Genomic DNA, 15,515 nt, shown 5'->3' on the forward strand with positions numbered 1-15,515 from the left:
GCCTGTAGTCAGTGAGCTGCTCCAAATTATATCAACAGGGCTCTGTCACTCTCTAGTTTCAATTTATGTGGCTCATTATACCAGAGCAGTTGTTTGAGTAGGATAATGTCGGCTTATATATCCCAGTCTGCTGAAGCCTCACAGTGGTGATGCCATCTTGTGTGTGTTCCCTCTAGTGTCCCCTGTAAACTAGGCAGATTTCCCTGATTTTGATTCTGATTTTGTTTTTGTATGACCTCTCCTATCCCTTCTTTTGGAGATTTAGACTGGCGATTGTCCTGTTATTTGGGTAATTACCATGTAGCTTATTAGTTGATATTGCATAATTTATTAGCCCTTGTGTGTCAGAGCAAATTTATGAGTTTGTTGAATTTATAACTTGAACATCTTCGCTCTCTAGCTCCATTGCTGACGACTTATCTTCTCCTTCACCCTGTTTATGGATTGCCAAATCAGCTGGTAATACTTCCCCATGTGCATATTATCAACTGCTGACTGACTTGACAAATCTGATCTTTCTGAAGGTGACATATACTAACTATGTCCTGAATTCAGGATGTCTGCAGATTTAGAGCAGTGTTGCGTTGCCCACCATTTTAGGCAGCTCAGCTACTTTATCTATGATGTGTGCACAAGTACAGGTGATCAATTGTTGATGTCTGTTTGGGCCTTAACAATTTGATAAGTTAATTTAAGCAGTTTGGAGTCTATCCCTCAACATAGACGTCAAACGTATCAAGCAATTCTACTTGAATTTTCAATATATCTGAATGAAAGTTGAGCGCAGCCGTTATAGCATCCATAGTATTTAGTATGTTCACCCTGACACCCGGGTGGGCTTGTGAGTGATCTTTATGGGTGTCATCATCCACAGGACTACTTTCATCCTATTTTGCCAGATCGGCTGTTCTGAATTAATTGTTTATAGAGGTCGAATGATCAGTATAGTATATCATGTCTCTATCGACTAGCAATTTTCAAAACATATTTTTACTGGTGTGGGTAGCTTTTGAATCAATTTGACATCTTACAGAATTTAGTACAGGGCTGAAGGAATCAGTTTGAGGTTTCTCACTCTCATCAAGGCCAATTGTGCCTGTTCCCTCTTGTATCCTCTGTAAAAAACACTAGCGATTACATTCACTCATTTAGGATGATGATATCCTTAGTACTGGCTGCTCAATGGAAAAAGATCCCTGTTGGTTTGAGACCAGGTCATTGCCTAAGACAGTTCAATATTAGATTTTCCCGTTAATGTATTAAGGCTTGTTGATGCGTGGGCAGCTGCTTGAGGAGGTACGCAGTTTTCCTTCAGTGGCTCTCTTTGAGATTTGCTCTCACACTGACCTGATGTTGATTTAACCCATGGTTGGCAATGGTATGATGAAATATTCCCTCGGTTGCAATGAACTTGAGCATCTATAGTCATCACTGAACACGGGGGCCGGACACTCGAGCTGTTGGTGTTCAATCTTCTGCTTTCTCTTTACATGAAATAACTACATCCTTGTGATCAACTAACATATCAACTGGGGAATTACGCCATTAATTGGTGTTTTTTTTAATTTCCGTTGGGTTTGTTCCCAGCTTATCTGTAAATTTGATGGCATTCTCCCTATTTTAGATTTTTTTCCAGCAATTTTAAATTATCTGAAATAGAGGACTGAGAAATGGAACAGTTTCTGTGGCTAAATGGGTCTTGGATGCTTGTTTCCGGACCCGGCAGGACATGGCCTGGCAGTTCGGGCTGGACTCTTCCGATGAGGCACAGGGTCAAGACTGATTTGCATATGGCTAGGTCCAAACTGGGGTGGTGAATTGAGCTAAAGAACAATAATGGATTCAACTCATATCTTTGACTGGAGGTGAGTGTTTGAAAAGTTTCAGCATTTCGTCCATCATCTCCTTGTGTTTGCCCTTATAGGATCTAACATTGCGGGCCCGTGAACAGCTGAATGATATATGACAGGTACAATCAGGCCAGGAGGGCCGGATCAATGCCAGGTTTTCAAGATAACTACAATTATCTAAATGGAGATATGCTCAAAATCTGGCATGGCTACAGCCCTCCAGGACCGACTTTGGAGAACCCTGATCTACAACATCAGTAGCTGGAATGGCTTTAGCTGTTTTAGTCTTTCTCTGTTTCTTCGACTGTATCGGAATCCCACAAGAGCGCCCAGACCTCATTATTAGCTCGAATTATGGTATTTACTTTTATTTGCCTCTTGTCTTTTATTTACTTTGTTTCTATATGTTTTACTCTTTACTTGTATTTACCTTAATCACTTATACTGTCCACTTACTAAATACTGTTGTTGTGTGTTGTGGTTGAGCACTGTTTTGATTGACCACTGGCACCTGCTTTTTTTATTTTGCAATTTTGTTGTTGTTTTATTTTGCTTACCTTACATTGCTTACGGGCTTCTTATAGCGAATGCATGTAGTATGGTTTGTTCCCGGTTCCCCACACTGCCTGCACAGCCTCGCCCTATCAGAAGAACTCCTCAGACCTTAGTACCCATGTCTAAGGGAGAGGGGGGGCATCAGCATTCTGACTGTTATACTGTGCGGTTTTACTGATTTGCAATTTGCAGTTGGTTTGTAAGCGCTGTATTTACTACAACTGATGTTCACAATTCAAAGTTCAGTCTGAACCAGTAAGGAGGGGAGAAGGAGGGAGCAAACCTATTGCAAACCGCACACAGGCCTAGCCGGACCGCTTCTGCAACTGGGGGCTCAACCAGCCAGCAGTGGAAACTATCAACACGCCCCCCCCCTTAATGATAGATAATACTGCTTTGACGCAAACTTGGAACTACTCCGGTAAGTTGCCCCGCTGCCACGCCTCACCCTATTATTCAGAGGGGGTCCACACACACGGCCTCGGTATGACCTCACTGGCCGCTTTTGCCCAGCAGCCAGCAGTAGGCAATTTGCTCCCCTGCTCCCTGTTCCTGCTCACTCTGCTCCCGGTCACGCACCTGCTCCTAGTCCACCAATGGAAGACGTGGACCTGCATTGAATTCTAAAAGCAAGCTGGTAAGGTGCTGTAGGACTTGGCCTTTTTGGCTAAGTCCCTAAACTTTTTGCTTTCCCTCTGGACCTTTTTTCTGACGTTGGTGTTGCCAACTTAGATGCTTTAGGCACTTGGCCACTGCTAAACAGTGTCAAAGTGCAGGTGCTCCCTGTATAAAGTGTAACGGTAATTGGTATGTTTTACTTACGGGATCAGGGGGGGACAGCAGTTCTGGTCATGCTGGACCTCTCTGCGGCCTTCGACACGGTCGACCATAAGATCTTGGCCGACCGTGTCGAACGGATGGGGGTCCAGAAAACTGCGCTGGACCTACTTGTGTCGTTTCTGGCTGACAGAACGCAGGCGGTATCCCTAGGACCATACCAATCCTCTAAGGTGTCCCTGCCTTGTGGGGTTCCGCAAGGCTCATCCCTAAGTCCGACACTGTTTAATATCTATGTGTCGGACCTTGCTATTGTCATCAAAGCATTTGGGATGAGCCTAACCTCCTATGCCGATGACACCCAATTGGTATTGGCCATTAAAGGAGATGGTGAGGAGGTGGCCACTCGTTTCACAAGAGGGATGGTAGCCATAGGTGACTGGATGGCCACGAACTGTCTTAAGCTCAATTCAGAAAAGACTGAAGTGGTCATTTTCGGTCACCTTTCTCCTGGCTGGTCATCAGTTTGGTGGCCGACATCGTTTGGAACGCCTCCTAGTCCAGCTCTCAAAGTTAGGAATTTGGGCGTTACCTTTGATGTGGGTCTTAATTTCATGGCGCATGCTAACAAGATGGCTGCCACGGCTCACATGAAACTTAAGATGATCAGGAAAATTCTACCTTTTTTACCGGATTCAGCCGGGAAAACTCTGGTCAGTTCATTGGTGTTGTCCGCCTTGGATTATTGTAACGCCCTCTTCCTACATGCCCAAACTCGAGTGACAAACAAGATGCAGTCGATTCAAAACGCAGCAGCCCGGCTGCTTTCGGGACTTCCCAAGTTTGCACCTGTTTCCAACACCATCAGGAAACTTCATTGGCTCCCGATACGCAGTCGAATTAAGTTTAAATCGCTGTGTATTGTCTACAAGGCACTCAACAATCAAGGCCCCCACTTCCTCAAACATAACCTTCTCCGTTACATACCAACTCGTTCTCTCCGTTCCACCCATCACAATCATCTAGTAGTACCACGTACTAGAACAGTCACCTGGGGCGATAGGCGTTTTTTGGTTGCCGCCCCCAAAACTCTGGAATTCCCTACCTTCTTACATCAGGACCAGTCCATCCCTGCTTATATTTCGTAAACAACTTAAGAATTGGTTGTTTGATCAATAGTTAGGAAGGTTCCGTTGGTTCTCCTGGATGTTGACCCATGCCCTTTAGCCAGTGCCGAGACGCCTACGGGTATTCGCCGCGCTTTAAAAATGACAATAAATAAATAAATAAACTTACTAGTAAAGTCCTTAGTAAAGTGCACTATGTGTGCCAGGGCTGGTAATACAAATACTACTAGTGGGCCTGCGGCACTAATTGTGCCACCCACACAAGTAGCCTTAAAAAGGGAACTCAGGCCTTCCATTGCAGGCCGTAACAATTTGGTAAGTTAATTTAAAGCAGTTTGGAGTCTATCCCTCAACATAGACGTCAAGCGTATTAAGCAATTCTACTTGAATTTTCAATATATCTGAATGAAAGTTGAGCGCAACCGTTATAGCATCAATAGTATTTAGTATGTTCACCCTGACACCTGGGTGGGTTTGTTAAACTGCCATGTTATTCTGACAAGTCCACCAACTTGCCAGACCTTACCCTTCCCTTTCTATGCACATCAGACACCCCTGTGGTAGGTCCAGAGTACCCCCGGGGCAGGGTGCAGTGCATGTGAAAAATAGGACATATACCAAGCAAGGTGTGTACCATGTCCTGACAATGAAATAATCTTCATTTCGTTTTTCAATGTGGAAAGGCCATCTTGTCCATAGGATAGATTGGGAAGGCTGTGTAATATGTTTTCCAGCCTATCTTCCCAAAGGCTTAAGTTGGAGAGGTGATGTTTAGTATGCCTGAACTCACAATGTAATAACACATCTTTTTATGAAGGTGATTTTTGCATTGTGTGTTTAGATGCCACTCTTTTAGAAGTGACTGGGCTTTTGTGCTCTAATATTTCTGTGTCCCTCTGCCTGGTTGTGGATTGACTGTCTGCATTTCAAAGCGATAGGATCTGGGGAATGTCTTAACACAGGGGAGGAGGTGAGACCACAACAGGCTGACCTGCATCTGTGGTGTAGGGGGGGGGGAGGAGTATCCCCTAGAGTGGAAGAGGCCTGTATTACAGCTATAAAACAATTGTCCCATCTCCTGCTGCTTGATTGAGAATCCAGACCCCCACTAATCAAAGGAGGAAGCGGTCACTGGCAGGCAGGCACCCAGAACTGGTTTGAACAGGGGTCAGTGCCCCCCTGAACACAAAGATGTCAAAGCCATTGAGGGGTATAACTATGAGAGCTGAAGCCCCTGAACTTTGGAGAATGGCTTGATCAAGATTGGACAAGACTGGAGCTACTTCGTGGTCAAGAGGAATCTTTGCCAAGGAAGAAACAACTGAAGAGACTGAAGGAAAGGACTGACCCTTGCTGTGTGTTCTGGGGCTGGCCTGCAGTTTGCTGTTTTAACCAAGGAAAGGCTAAAACTTTGCTGTGTGCTATGTCCCCCTGCTTGAAAGGACTTTGCTGTGCTGTGTCCTGAAGTAACTTATTCCCCAAGGGCCCGAGGTGAGCTGGCTCCTAGTTGCGGGAACACAGGAACACAAATGTTTCTAGGAGAGTGTCAGCGGCGCTGTGTGTGTGTGTGCTTTTTGCAGCCTGAACCCTTTGTGAGGATTGTCCAGTGATTGTGTGCACCGGAATCCAAGTGAGTCTCATCTACACTGTGTGCATGTGCTTTGTGCAGGGTGAGACCTTCGTGAGAATTGCCTAGTTATCGTGTGCACTGGAATCCAAGTGAGTCTCATCGACGCGGTGTGCGTGTGCTTTGTGCACCGTGAGACCTTTGTGAGGATTGCCTTGTTATCGTGCACCCGGAGTCCAAGTGAGTCTTATCAACGATGTGTGTGTGTGTTCTGTGCAACGTGAGACCTTCGTGAGGATTCCCTTGTTAAGGTGCACCGGGAGTTAAAGTGAGTCTCAGGGACGCTGTGTGCGTGTATTCTGTGCAAAGTGAGACCTGCGTGAGGATTTCTTTGTTAAGGTGCACCCGGAGTTAAAGTGAGTCTCAGCGACGCTGTGCGCGTGATCTTCGTGCAGCCTGAGACCTTCGTGTGGAGTGCCCGGTGATCGGGCACCCGAAGGTCAAGGGAGTCTCAGCAACGCTGTGTGCCCTGTGGCAGCCTGAGATGTTTGTAGCAGTAGCAGCCCGGACCGGTAGCCCCGGAGGAGCTGAGCGGCTGGCCCGAACCTGCCGTTGCCAATTCACAAAAATTGCATTGGAGGCCCAGCAGCTGGACGAGGAGAGGAGAGTGAGTTTGCGCCCCCCAGGTAATGTGTGTCAACTCCGGGGGCAGGATGCGGGCTCAGAGGGAGATGCTCTCGGCCTCTCTCTCATTCCAGCAGCGTGGCCTCTGCTTCGGTTTGTATTGCGCCCTGTATTGCCAAGGGAGTGGCAGTACCTGGGCCAGAGTGCAGAGCTTCACTTTTTGATTACACCATACCTGTGTTGGGGGCAACTGTTGACAGAGGCTGACTGCGAGTCAGAAGGAGTGGTGGAGAAACCGTCTAAGGCACTGTGATCGGTGCCGGAGTGTACTATGCATTATTCCATTTCTGCATAATAGAGTACCTGACTGTCATATTACACATTGCATCATTTCTGCATAACGGAGTACCTGATTAGTGTATTACGTATTGCATTATTCCTGCTCAACTAACTACCTGATTAGTGTATGATGCATGGCATTATTTCTGCATAACGACGTACATGGTGGTTGTATTACGCATTGCAATATTTTTACATTGCAAAGTGTCTGATTGCTGCGTTATGCATTGCATTATTTTTACATTGCGAAAGTGCCTGATCCTAGCATTACGAACTGTATAACATGGTATTAGGATTACATGGGAATGTTTAGAAGAGCTCATTGATATCGCCATATTTTACAAGGGCTGGCTGGCCTAACAACCACGCAGGTGAAATAGTACACATATGTTGGATTTATATAGTGTGGTCTTATCATTTATCTTTTTATATAAAATGTATACTTGTTTTTATAAAACTTGTGTGGAGTCTATTTGTGGTGTCATCATTGGGTTGTTGTGAGCGTGGTTGCAAATACTTTACACATTTCACTTGAAGATAAGCCTGGCTGCTTGTGCCAAGCTACCAAGGGGGTGAGCGGGCCTATCTCAGAAGGTGACCTTCCTTTCCCTGACGTGGAAGCACAGGTCCCTTTTTGGCCCAAGGTACCTACCTCAGGCAAACAGGGATCCGGGGTCTAACAGGTGTGGTGCAGGAGGCTGCAAAAAGTAGCAAGCTGCAAGAATAGAAGCAGTCTCCCAGGGGCTCAGGTGAGACCAAAGACCCTCTCTTGGCCTTGGTGGGGCCCTCCTGAATCGGGGTTCAGGGGACCGTGCTCCGATACACCGGGATGCCGAGCTCCTCACTCGGAGCTTGACAACAAGCAAAACCATTTTTCTCAATGTGCATCTCCTGCAACTGGAACCACCAATTGAATAAGTGCACACATACATGTTGCATTACTGTTCAGGAAAGCTGGAGATACCCGATTATTAAAGTTGAACAATCATTGGGGGTTCGAAACTTGCTATCCATTGATTTTTAGATTACAGTCTCTGAAGAAGGCTTCTTCCAATTCTACTGAGCTTGCATAAGAACTGGGGTTCTATAGCTAGGGCTGGTATTAGTGGCAGAATTGTTTAGATCACCAAGGCAGAAACGCCTTTATTCTCTAGTGCTAGCGCTGTTGTTTCAATGGACATCATCTCCAGTGCCTTGTCTATGACCGCTTTATAGCATCTAATTGGATGCCTGTCCTTGCGGTCACCTGTCCTGCCTCTTGATCAGTCCTTAGGTCTGTGTCTGGCTTTCCAAGGCAGGCCTTCAAATGTTGAAAAAGTCTAGGATGCAGATCCAGAGATATTTAATCAACCTGAAGAGTCAGCTGGTGTGGCTGGACCAATGTCCAGGTAATTTCCCTTGCACTCAGAGCATCCAGGAAGGGGTATGACGAAATGGGGCAGGATCTGTCCTCCAGCAGCGACCGCAGCAAGATAGCCACTACTGACACCACCAGTTCGCGCCCTGAGGCGCCTTCTTAACCAACGCGGCCGCCAGCAGCGCGGAATACGTGCTGTTCATGCCCGGGCCAAGAGCATTCCTGTCTATATCAAGGTAAGGCTCGGCTGGGCAATCCCTCTTTCTTTTGGGACCTCAGGTCAAGCAGCAAAGGGTGAGTGATACACCTTCACAATATATTTTGGCCTTTATTGCAAAGTGTTTTTATTGGCTGGGACATCTTAGATACGGTTCTGTGGTCTTTGTTGGATTAGTGGACTTCGGAGGACATTTAGTGACTTCAAAGCCTAATTATTTTTACTCAGTTCTAGCATGGTGAAGAAGAATTTCCACGGAAGAACTGCACTCTCCCCCATAGCCCCCAAAATAACCTCTACTGACAAGATTCTTCAAAAGGCGATTGGGGTTGTGGCTACTGGGATCGAGCTTACCGAGAGACAGATGTCGTTGACTACTGACTCCCTGGGAGGTATGTCTGGTCTGCATATCTCTCTATCTAGGCCCTGATAAACCCAGTGAGGAGTAGGATGCAATGGTTCCTACTCATATTTCAGGTCCTCAAAGAGATCATATCAGCTCTGAAAAAGAGAGCAGGCCTGCCAGGGAGTCGCCAAAAAGAAGCCCGCCCAACACTACATATTGAAGTTCAATAATAGTGTAGGTGGATCCTGGGAGGCCAACATACTTCCTAGTCCTTCACATAGTATGAATGATGATGTGCAACCCCTTGGTTGGAAACCATCACTAGGGTTAATATGGAGAAGGTCATGAATGAAGAATTAAGAATTAATTGCCTTCTTGACACAATTTGGCCTATTGACTCAGCTCCATGGGGACGATGTGGGGGACCAAATGGTCACATGGATGCAGGATGTCGGACTGCTCAAGCTTTAACTGCTGAATCCATGGGGCCATGTTACTCTTAACACCAAGAAAGGGCCTATTAGCAATACTGGTAACAGGGCTGAGACAAGACCAAAGGGTATTACATTGAGGCTACCCTTGCCAACAGGTACTGCTACCAGCAAAGCAGAGGGATAACCCCAGTAGGTCTCTAGAGTGTTGCTGTAAAATTGCCCATTATTAATTTCCCCCCAGCATCATGCCCCTACGTGTGGTTTTAACCGGAGTCCCAGAATTGAATAGCAACCAGATAGAATCGCAAGAGGACCTCAAAAACAAATTTCTACACTGGCTCTCGAGGCACAAGAGTTTTCTCCTTACCAGAGCGGGGATATTATTTTAACCCATAGGTTCTGGTGGATTGGGAAAGGCCCCCGAAAACAAACATGGAGACTGTATGGTTATTAATTTCAGGAACCCAAAGTTGGTACTGGATTTGTTATCAAGTGACCGATTTATGCAGCCTTCGAATTCAGCTTTGTTGATTCTCCCGCTGGGTTATATTTTAATAGACCCCTACTACGTATGCCTCATTATCATCCTAGATACACCTCGATTTTTACCCCCATGTCTGCCCAACAACTTCCTCAGATACCCGACTCTTACCTCTATGCCATACCTGTACACAACAGATTTGAGGTGTTAGATGTGGTGGATTGACTCCCTGAGCTTGGGGAGTCTGTGACTCTTGGAACCTTGAACAAAGACTCCCATCTGGTTTGGTCTCAGGGAGTCTCTAGTGCCTCAGACAGGGTGCGTCACCAAAGTGGGGCTGACCAGAGTGAAGCTAAGTCTGGTTCCCGTTTGGTCTGCACTGTGGGTAGCGATGGGTCCACTGGAACCTCTCATGTAGTACCTGGGTTGCCTTGTCAAGTTACTGAGGGTCTTTTGAGCTCAGAGGGAGGAGAGAGGAGTAGGATGGTGGCATACAGGGCTGGAGAGAAACGGGGAGCAGCAGAAAGGAGCCATGCCCATAGAACTATCAACACCGGACGTCAGTTCGGGTAGCGAAAGCAGGAGTCCAAAGGGGATGGGGCCCTGCTAGATATTAAAATCCAGTCAAACGTCATCAAGGTAGCCTCCTGGTATGTTGCGGGCCTAAAAAACAAGCTAGATCGCAGTGACTGGGGGTCATGTATTGATAGCTATGATTTGTTGTTATTCCAAGAAACCTAGTCTAAAAAGGAGTTAAGGCATACTGGCTATGTGGCCTTCACCAAGCCTGCCCTGATTGGAGGGAGGGGTAGGCCTTTGCAGGGCTTACAACCTGGATTGCCACCCACTTAGGTTATTCGGCAAGAGAGATTCTGATGTGGTCCCCTGACCTATTGTCTGTCTTGCTGGAATTTACCTCTGCAATAATCCTAGTTTTAGTCAATGTATACTCAAGATCAGTCAGCAGTGGCCAAGAATCTCTAGTAGTGGAGTAACTATCATCCCTTTTTTCCTCCATCCCAGGGCATGCTTTTAAGATAATTGGGGATGATTTCAATTGGCAATTTGAGCCACTAGGCTTTAGACAGAGCAATATTTCAGGAGAAGACGACAGACAATGGGCTATACCAGCCTTAACAATACCTCCCCTAAAAAAGTGGTCTTCTATAGCTCTTCAAATATATGCTCTCACACTGAATCATTCAATAAATGCCTTTAATGGGCAAATACAGTCAGATAAACATGGACACCCACGTTTAACCGGACTGGATCTCAGTTCTTAATTGATTATGTCGTAATGGAGAACAAACTGTGTTCTTCGGTTTTGGATTTTACCTTGGTATGATAGAAACCACGACATTTTGCAACTAGACCTGTCACTTCAAGATGGGGATAAGCACGAGAAGTGTGTAGATCCACCTGACCCTAGATTGCGTCTGTCGACATCTCAGAGACGCATCCACTGGGCTAACATCCATGAATCCCCTAATTTTATTCCTCTCATCTGCAAAGCAATGAGGATTGCTCTTGAAGATTTGAGTGTTTGTATGGAGGCAAAACACTGTTTTATGTTGAAGGACATAAAGTATTCCATTCTGGTTTAATGAGCATTGTGGAAAAGCCAAATCTACCCTAATACAGCAATAAAATCAAAGGATAAAGCTTGGATCTCAAGTGCTAGAACCCTGTAGTGCGTTTTGGGATATAGTAACATTTGTCAACATGGAAATGTTCTCTTTCCAAACATCTCGGCTGAAGTTTGGACAGAACATTATCGTTCATTATATGATGTGCAGGATTCCCATGATAAAGGGGTGGTCCCAAATATAGATCGACCAATAACTGGGCAGAACCGGGTTGATGTAAAGGGCAGAACCGGGTTGATGTAAAGGGCAATGAGGATTTTCCCACTATCTCCCTTGAGGAATTACGCAGAGCTCCTAATAAGGTGCCCATAATTGTTAAGATACAATGGGATGTGTATCTCTCAGAACCTGAAGTCTGGGGCCCCTATTTGTTAGTTATCTTTAATGCCGTACGGGCGGCATGCCAATCCCTGAGACCTGTGCCGGTGCAGAAATAGTCCATGTATATAAAAAAGGTTCTCTTCTTTTACCGGAATACTACAGGCCCATCAGCTTTATAGAAGTGATCTAAAAGGTCTTCTCCAGGGTTATCTTAGAAGAGCTGCAAGAGTTGATAGATGACCATGATGCTCATAGCACTTTACAAGCAGGCTTTAGAAATCAAACTTTCAACAGTGATCAGGAATTTCACCTCCAACTCCTTTATTGGAAAACTGTGGTGCTAAAGGGTGGTAGATTGTATCTGATCTTCGTGGATCTAAAATCTGCTTTTGATTTAGTTGCTAGGTCTATACTCTGGTCTGTCCTGATTACTATCAGTTCCTACCTACCTTTGTAATATCATGAGGAGGTTGCATGAGAACCACTATGTACAGGTCATGTGTGGGAAATTAGGGGAGCTCTCTGAATAGTTTCCAGTGACTAGGGGTGTACGTCAGGGCTGCCGTTGGTTTCTACCCTATTCTGTTTGTACATCAATGGGCTGGTAGATTCTCTGAATGGGGTTAAAGACAATGATGCTCCTAAGATTTGCTCTACTAAAATTCCAGCCTTGATGTTTGCCGATAACACCCCCTTCTATCAAAATCTCCCATGGATATGCAAAGGGTACTAAATGGGTTTAATTCCTTTTAATTTTTGTGGGGTCTTGAGGTTAACGTTGCTAAGATTTAATTCATAGATTTTAATCCTGTGTACTTCACTAGAACTAATCCTGTGTTGAAGGAACTCGACTGGAGTGGGTCACCATCTTTGAGTATTTGGTGCTCACACTCAACAAGCACATAGATTGGTTATTTCATATTCGGAAAACAGAGGTTGAAATTACCACTGAGTACTGATGGCCTGGCCAAAGACGACCTTTTCTAAGCTCATCAGCCCTTTGATGGAAATTTACAAAACCTGATTCCTGGGAGCAGTTACCTACGCGCTGAGTTATGAGGGCACAAGTCTGTTAAAGATATTGTATTGACAGAAAAGTATTTTATCAGGGAGCTAGTGAATTTTCCTTCCCGTACCCCCCTGACCCCGCTCTGACTAAATCTAGGGCTGAGTTTCATCTCGGAGTTTATCAGTCTAAGACCGCTTCTCTTTTGGGAGGGAATTTGGTCTACCCCAGAGCTGATTTCCTATAGACAAGCTCTAGAAAAACTTTTATTGACACCGGGGGCTAAAAGTTTACAGTGGTTTTCCTACCTTAGGGAGACTCCGACACATATATGATTAGTACCCCTATGGGGAGATCCTCTAACAACATCTCTGGTAATTTCCAGGAAGAAACGTGTGGACTTTTTATAGGGCTTCCAGACTTTCTTCTCTTTTGATGAGTTTAATCTTGGGCACTCTGATCTGTATAAAGTTCTTAGTTAAAGATGTCTATCGTTACGAGACCTTCCTAGACCAGATTCAGCCAAGAAACTGTATTTAAAGTTTAGGAATGCTTCGTTCCCTCTGTGAACTTTCACTAGTGTCTAGTCTAGGGAATCTGATCGCAAATGTCCCTCAAGCGGAGTAGCAGATGAAACTGAGAACCATGCACTTTTTTGTGTCCAGTATATAAAAGACAAAAGTGGATAGTACAGATTTGTAGAAATTTAGATATTTATTTTCTATATGGTGTGTTAGGAAAATGTTTTTTAGATAAGGGATGGAAAGTTCACAAGGCATTAAAACTCGAGGTTTTATGGTAGCCAAAGCTAGGTCTTTTGGTTGTTTGGCATCCGGTTGTGCTTTTTGTGAAATGGACAGAGGAAGTAATCAATTCTATTTGTTGATTCTGCTTTATTTGGCCCTAAAATGTTTTTAACTTTTTATTATCCAGTTTTATATGGGTTTTAATTTGTACATTTTTCATAAGTATGTTAATTGTATTTATGAACTTTTATGCTTTTGAAAAGCCGAAATAAAGATAAAAATTAAATGAAAGAGTATGAGAAAAGAATGACGGCATGTCATGCTGTTGGAACTACAGCAGACTGGGACGAGTGGCATTGGCTCCACCTGCTCCTTTTGTGAAGGACTGAGCGAGTCTGACATTTCCTCCATGGTGTTCACAACCCATGAGGCAAAGAACAGTAAGGGAGAGAGTTCCTGGGGAACTGTGTCCTGGAGAAATGACTATCAGTACAGGGTTGGAATCATGGGAGCTCTATGGCTGCTCTAGTAAATCTGGTGACACTGGTGCAGGGAGGAGCAATATTCCACTTCCTGGTGAATGTATCAGAAGCCAATGATGTGATAGATACGTGTCCCCAGACCCACACCCAAACTGGGAGATAGACTCAAATACTCATGACTTGGGAATGTTGTGACTAGTTGAGGAGCATGGCTCTACTTGATGGTGTAAAGCATCTCCAGACCAGGGTTTTGACCCAAAACATTCTTCAGCAATTTGGTAGTTAAAGCAGTTACCCCACACTAAGGGGCTATAGCGTGTGGCTGGAACAAGTTGTCAGGTAGCAGGGGAAGGTCGATGCCTCACTCACTCACTGTCAAGAACAGTGACTGATACTGCTCCTGGGGGCCAAGAATCTGCATTTATATCCCAACTCTTCCTGGTCATGAAATCCAACACCCTTTTGAAGATTGGTGCACTCTTATCCTCCACAGAAACCAGAGAGTTTCATGGATCCCTCGTACCAATGGTAGCACACATAGCCAGGCATGCATCGGATGACTATTCCCCAACCACAAGACACAGAAGATGTGCATAGTTTAAAACGAGAGTGCCCTGGCTGATCGGAAGGAAGAAGAACATGGAGGGAAAAAACAGGAAAATGATCAGCCCCTTCAATGGGCGGAAATAACGGAATGGGCAAGGGCATCCCTTGACAGGGGTAAGAGATCATGATGTATGTATGTGTACGCAGGATCCTGCGTGCAAAGCAAAGTATGTCTAACGGTTACAGAAGCAGTTACTGGTTCCCTCCAACTATGAGGTAGAGAAACCCATATATTGAGAATGAGAAATAGCCAATAATTATTTCCCTGAAGGTTCATCTCCACCCTGGACCAAGTTGACAATAACCTCAGTGAACTGTCCTCAAGCTTGTCACTCGTTACATGGAAGAAGACTAGGATCCTGGACTAGAGATGCATGTGCCAGAGCTTGGATAGTCGCCATTACAATGGCCTACTCACCATCTGGTCCAGATTCTTGAAGTCACAAGGCCTTCTTTGGGGCTTAGGGATGGGTATTTCCACCGGAGGCAACTCCATCTCCTCTCGGATCTCCTCCTCGATCTGCTCCTCCATCTGTATCAGGACAGGGGCGCTCATTCCGAAGCGGGAAGCGCGGCGGGCCAGCTCCAACAGACAGAGCACAAAGTTCTTCTCGTTCTTCCTCAGCACCAGGTCATCAGTCTCAAACATCAGCACATCTGCAAAAGAAGAAGTGTGTGAGAGAATTAAGGGGGAAGTAAAGGAGAGAGGAGTAGACAAAGAAAACTAAGAGTGCAAAGGAGGAAAGAAGGTAGTGACTGAGAGGAATAGACAAGGAAGGAGAAGAGTGAGAGTGGAAATGGGATAGTGATAGAAAGAGAAATGGACAAAGAAAAAGAAGATAAAGAGCGTGAGAGAATAAGCTAGTAGTGACAGTGAAACATAGAAAAAGAAGAGGCAGCGCAAGAGTAGTGACGGAAAGAAATGGACAAAGGGTGAGTGTGAGGGAAGTGACCGAGAGGAACAGATTAAGAAGAGCGAGAGTGTTAGGGAGGGAAGAAGGTAGTGAAGGAAAAAAGAAGGAAGAGCAAGAGGG

General features: G+C 45.2%; 1 protein-coding gene across 1 annotated transcript in view; it reads right to left on the reverse strand.

Moving 5' to 3' along the window:
- Positions 1-15,515, reverse strand: part of GAS2L2 (growth arrest specific 2 like 2) — a 490,427-nt gene that overhangs the window by 310,516 nt on the left and 164,396 nt on the right. The window contains exon 2 of the mRNA XM_078679621.1: positions 14,900-15,138. Within this exon, the coding sequence (XP_078535747.1) occupies positions 14,900-15,138 (239 nt within the window). The remainder of the gene's footprint in view (positions 1-14,899; positions 15,139-15,515) is intronic.

The sequence above is a fragment of the Lissotriton helveticus genome, chromosome 3_1, assembly GCF_964261635.1.
Source record: "Lissotriton helveticus chromosome 3_1, aLisHel1.1, whole genome shotgun sequence".
Lineage (NCBI taxonomy): Eukaryota > Metazoa > Chordata > Amphibia > Caudata > Salamandridae > Lissotriton > Lissotriton helveticus.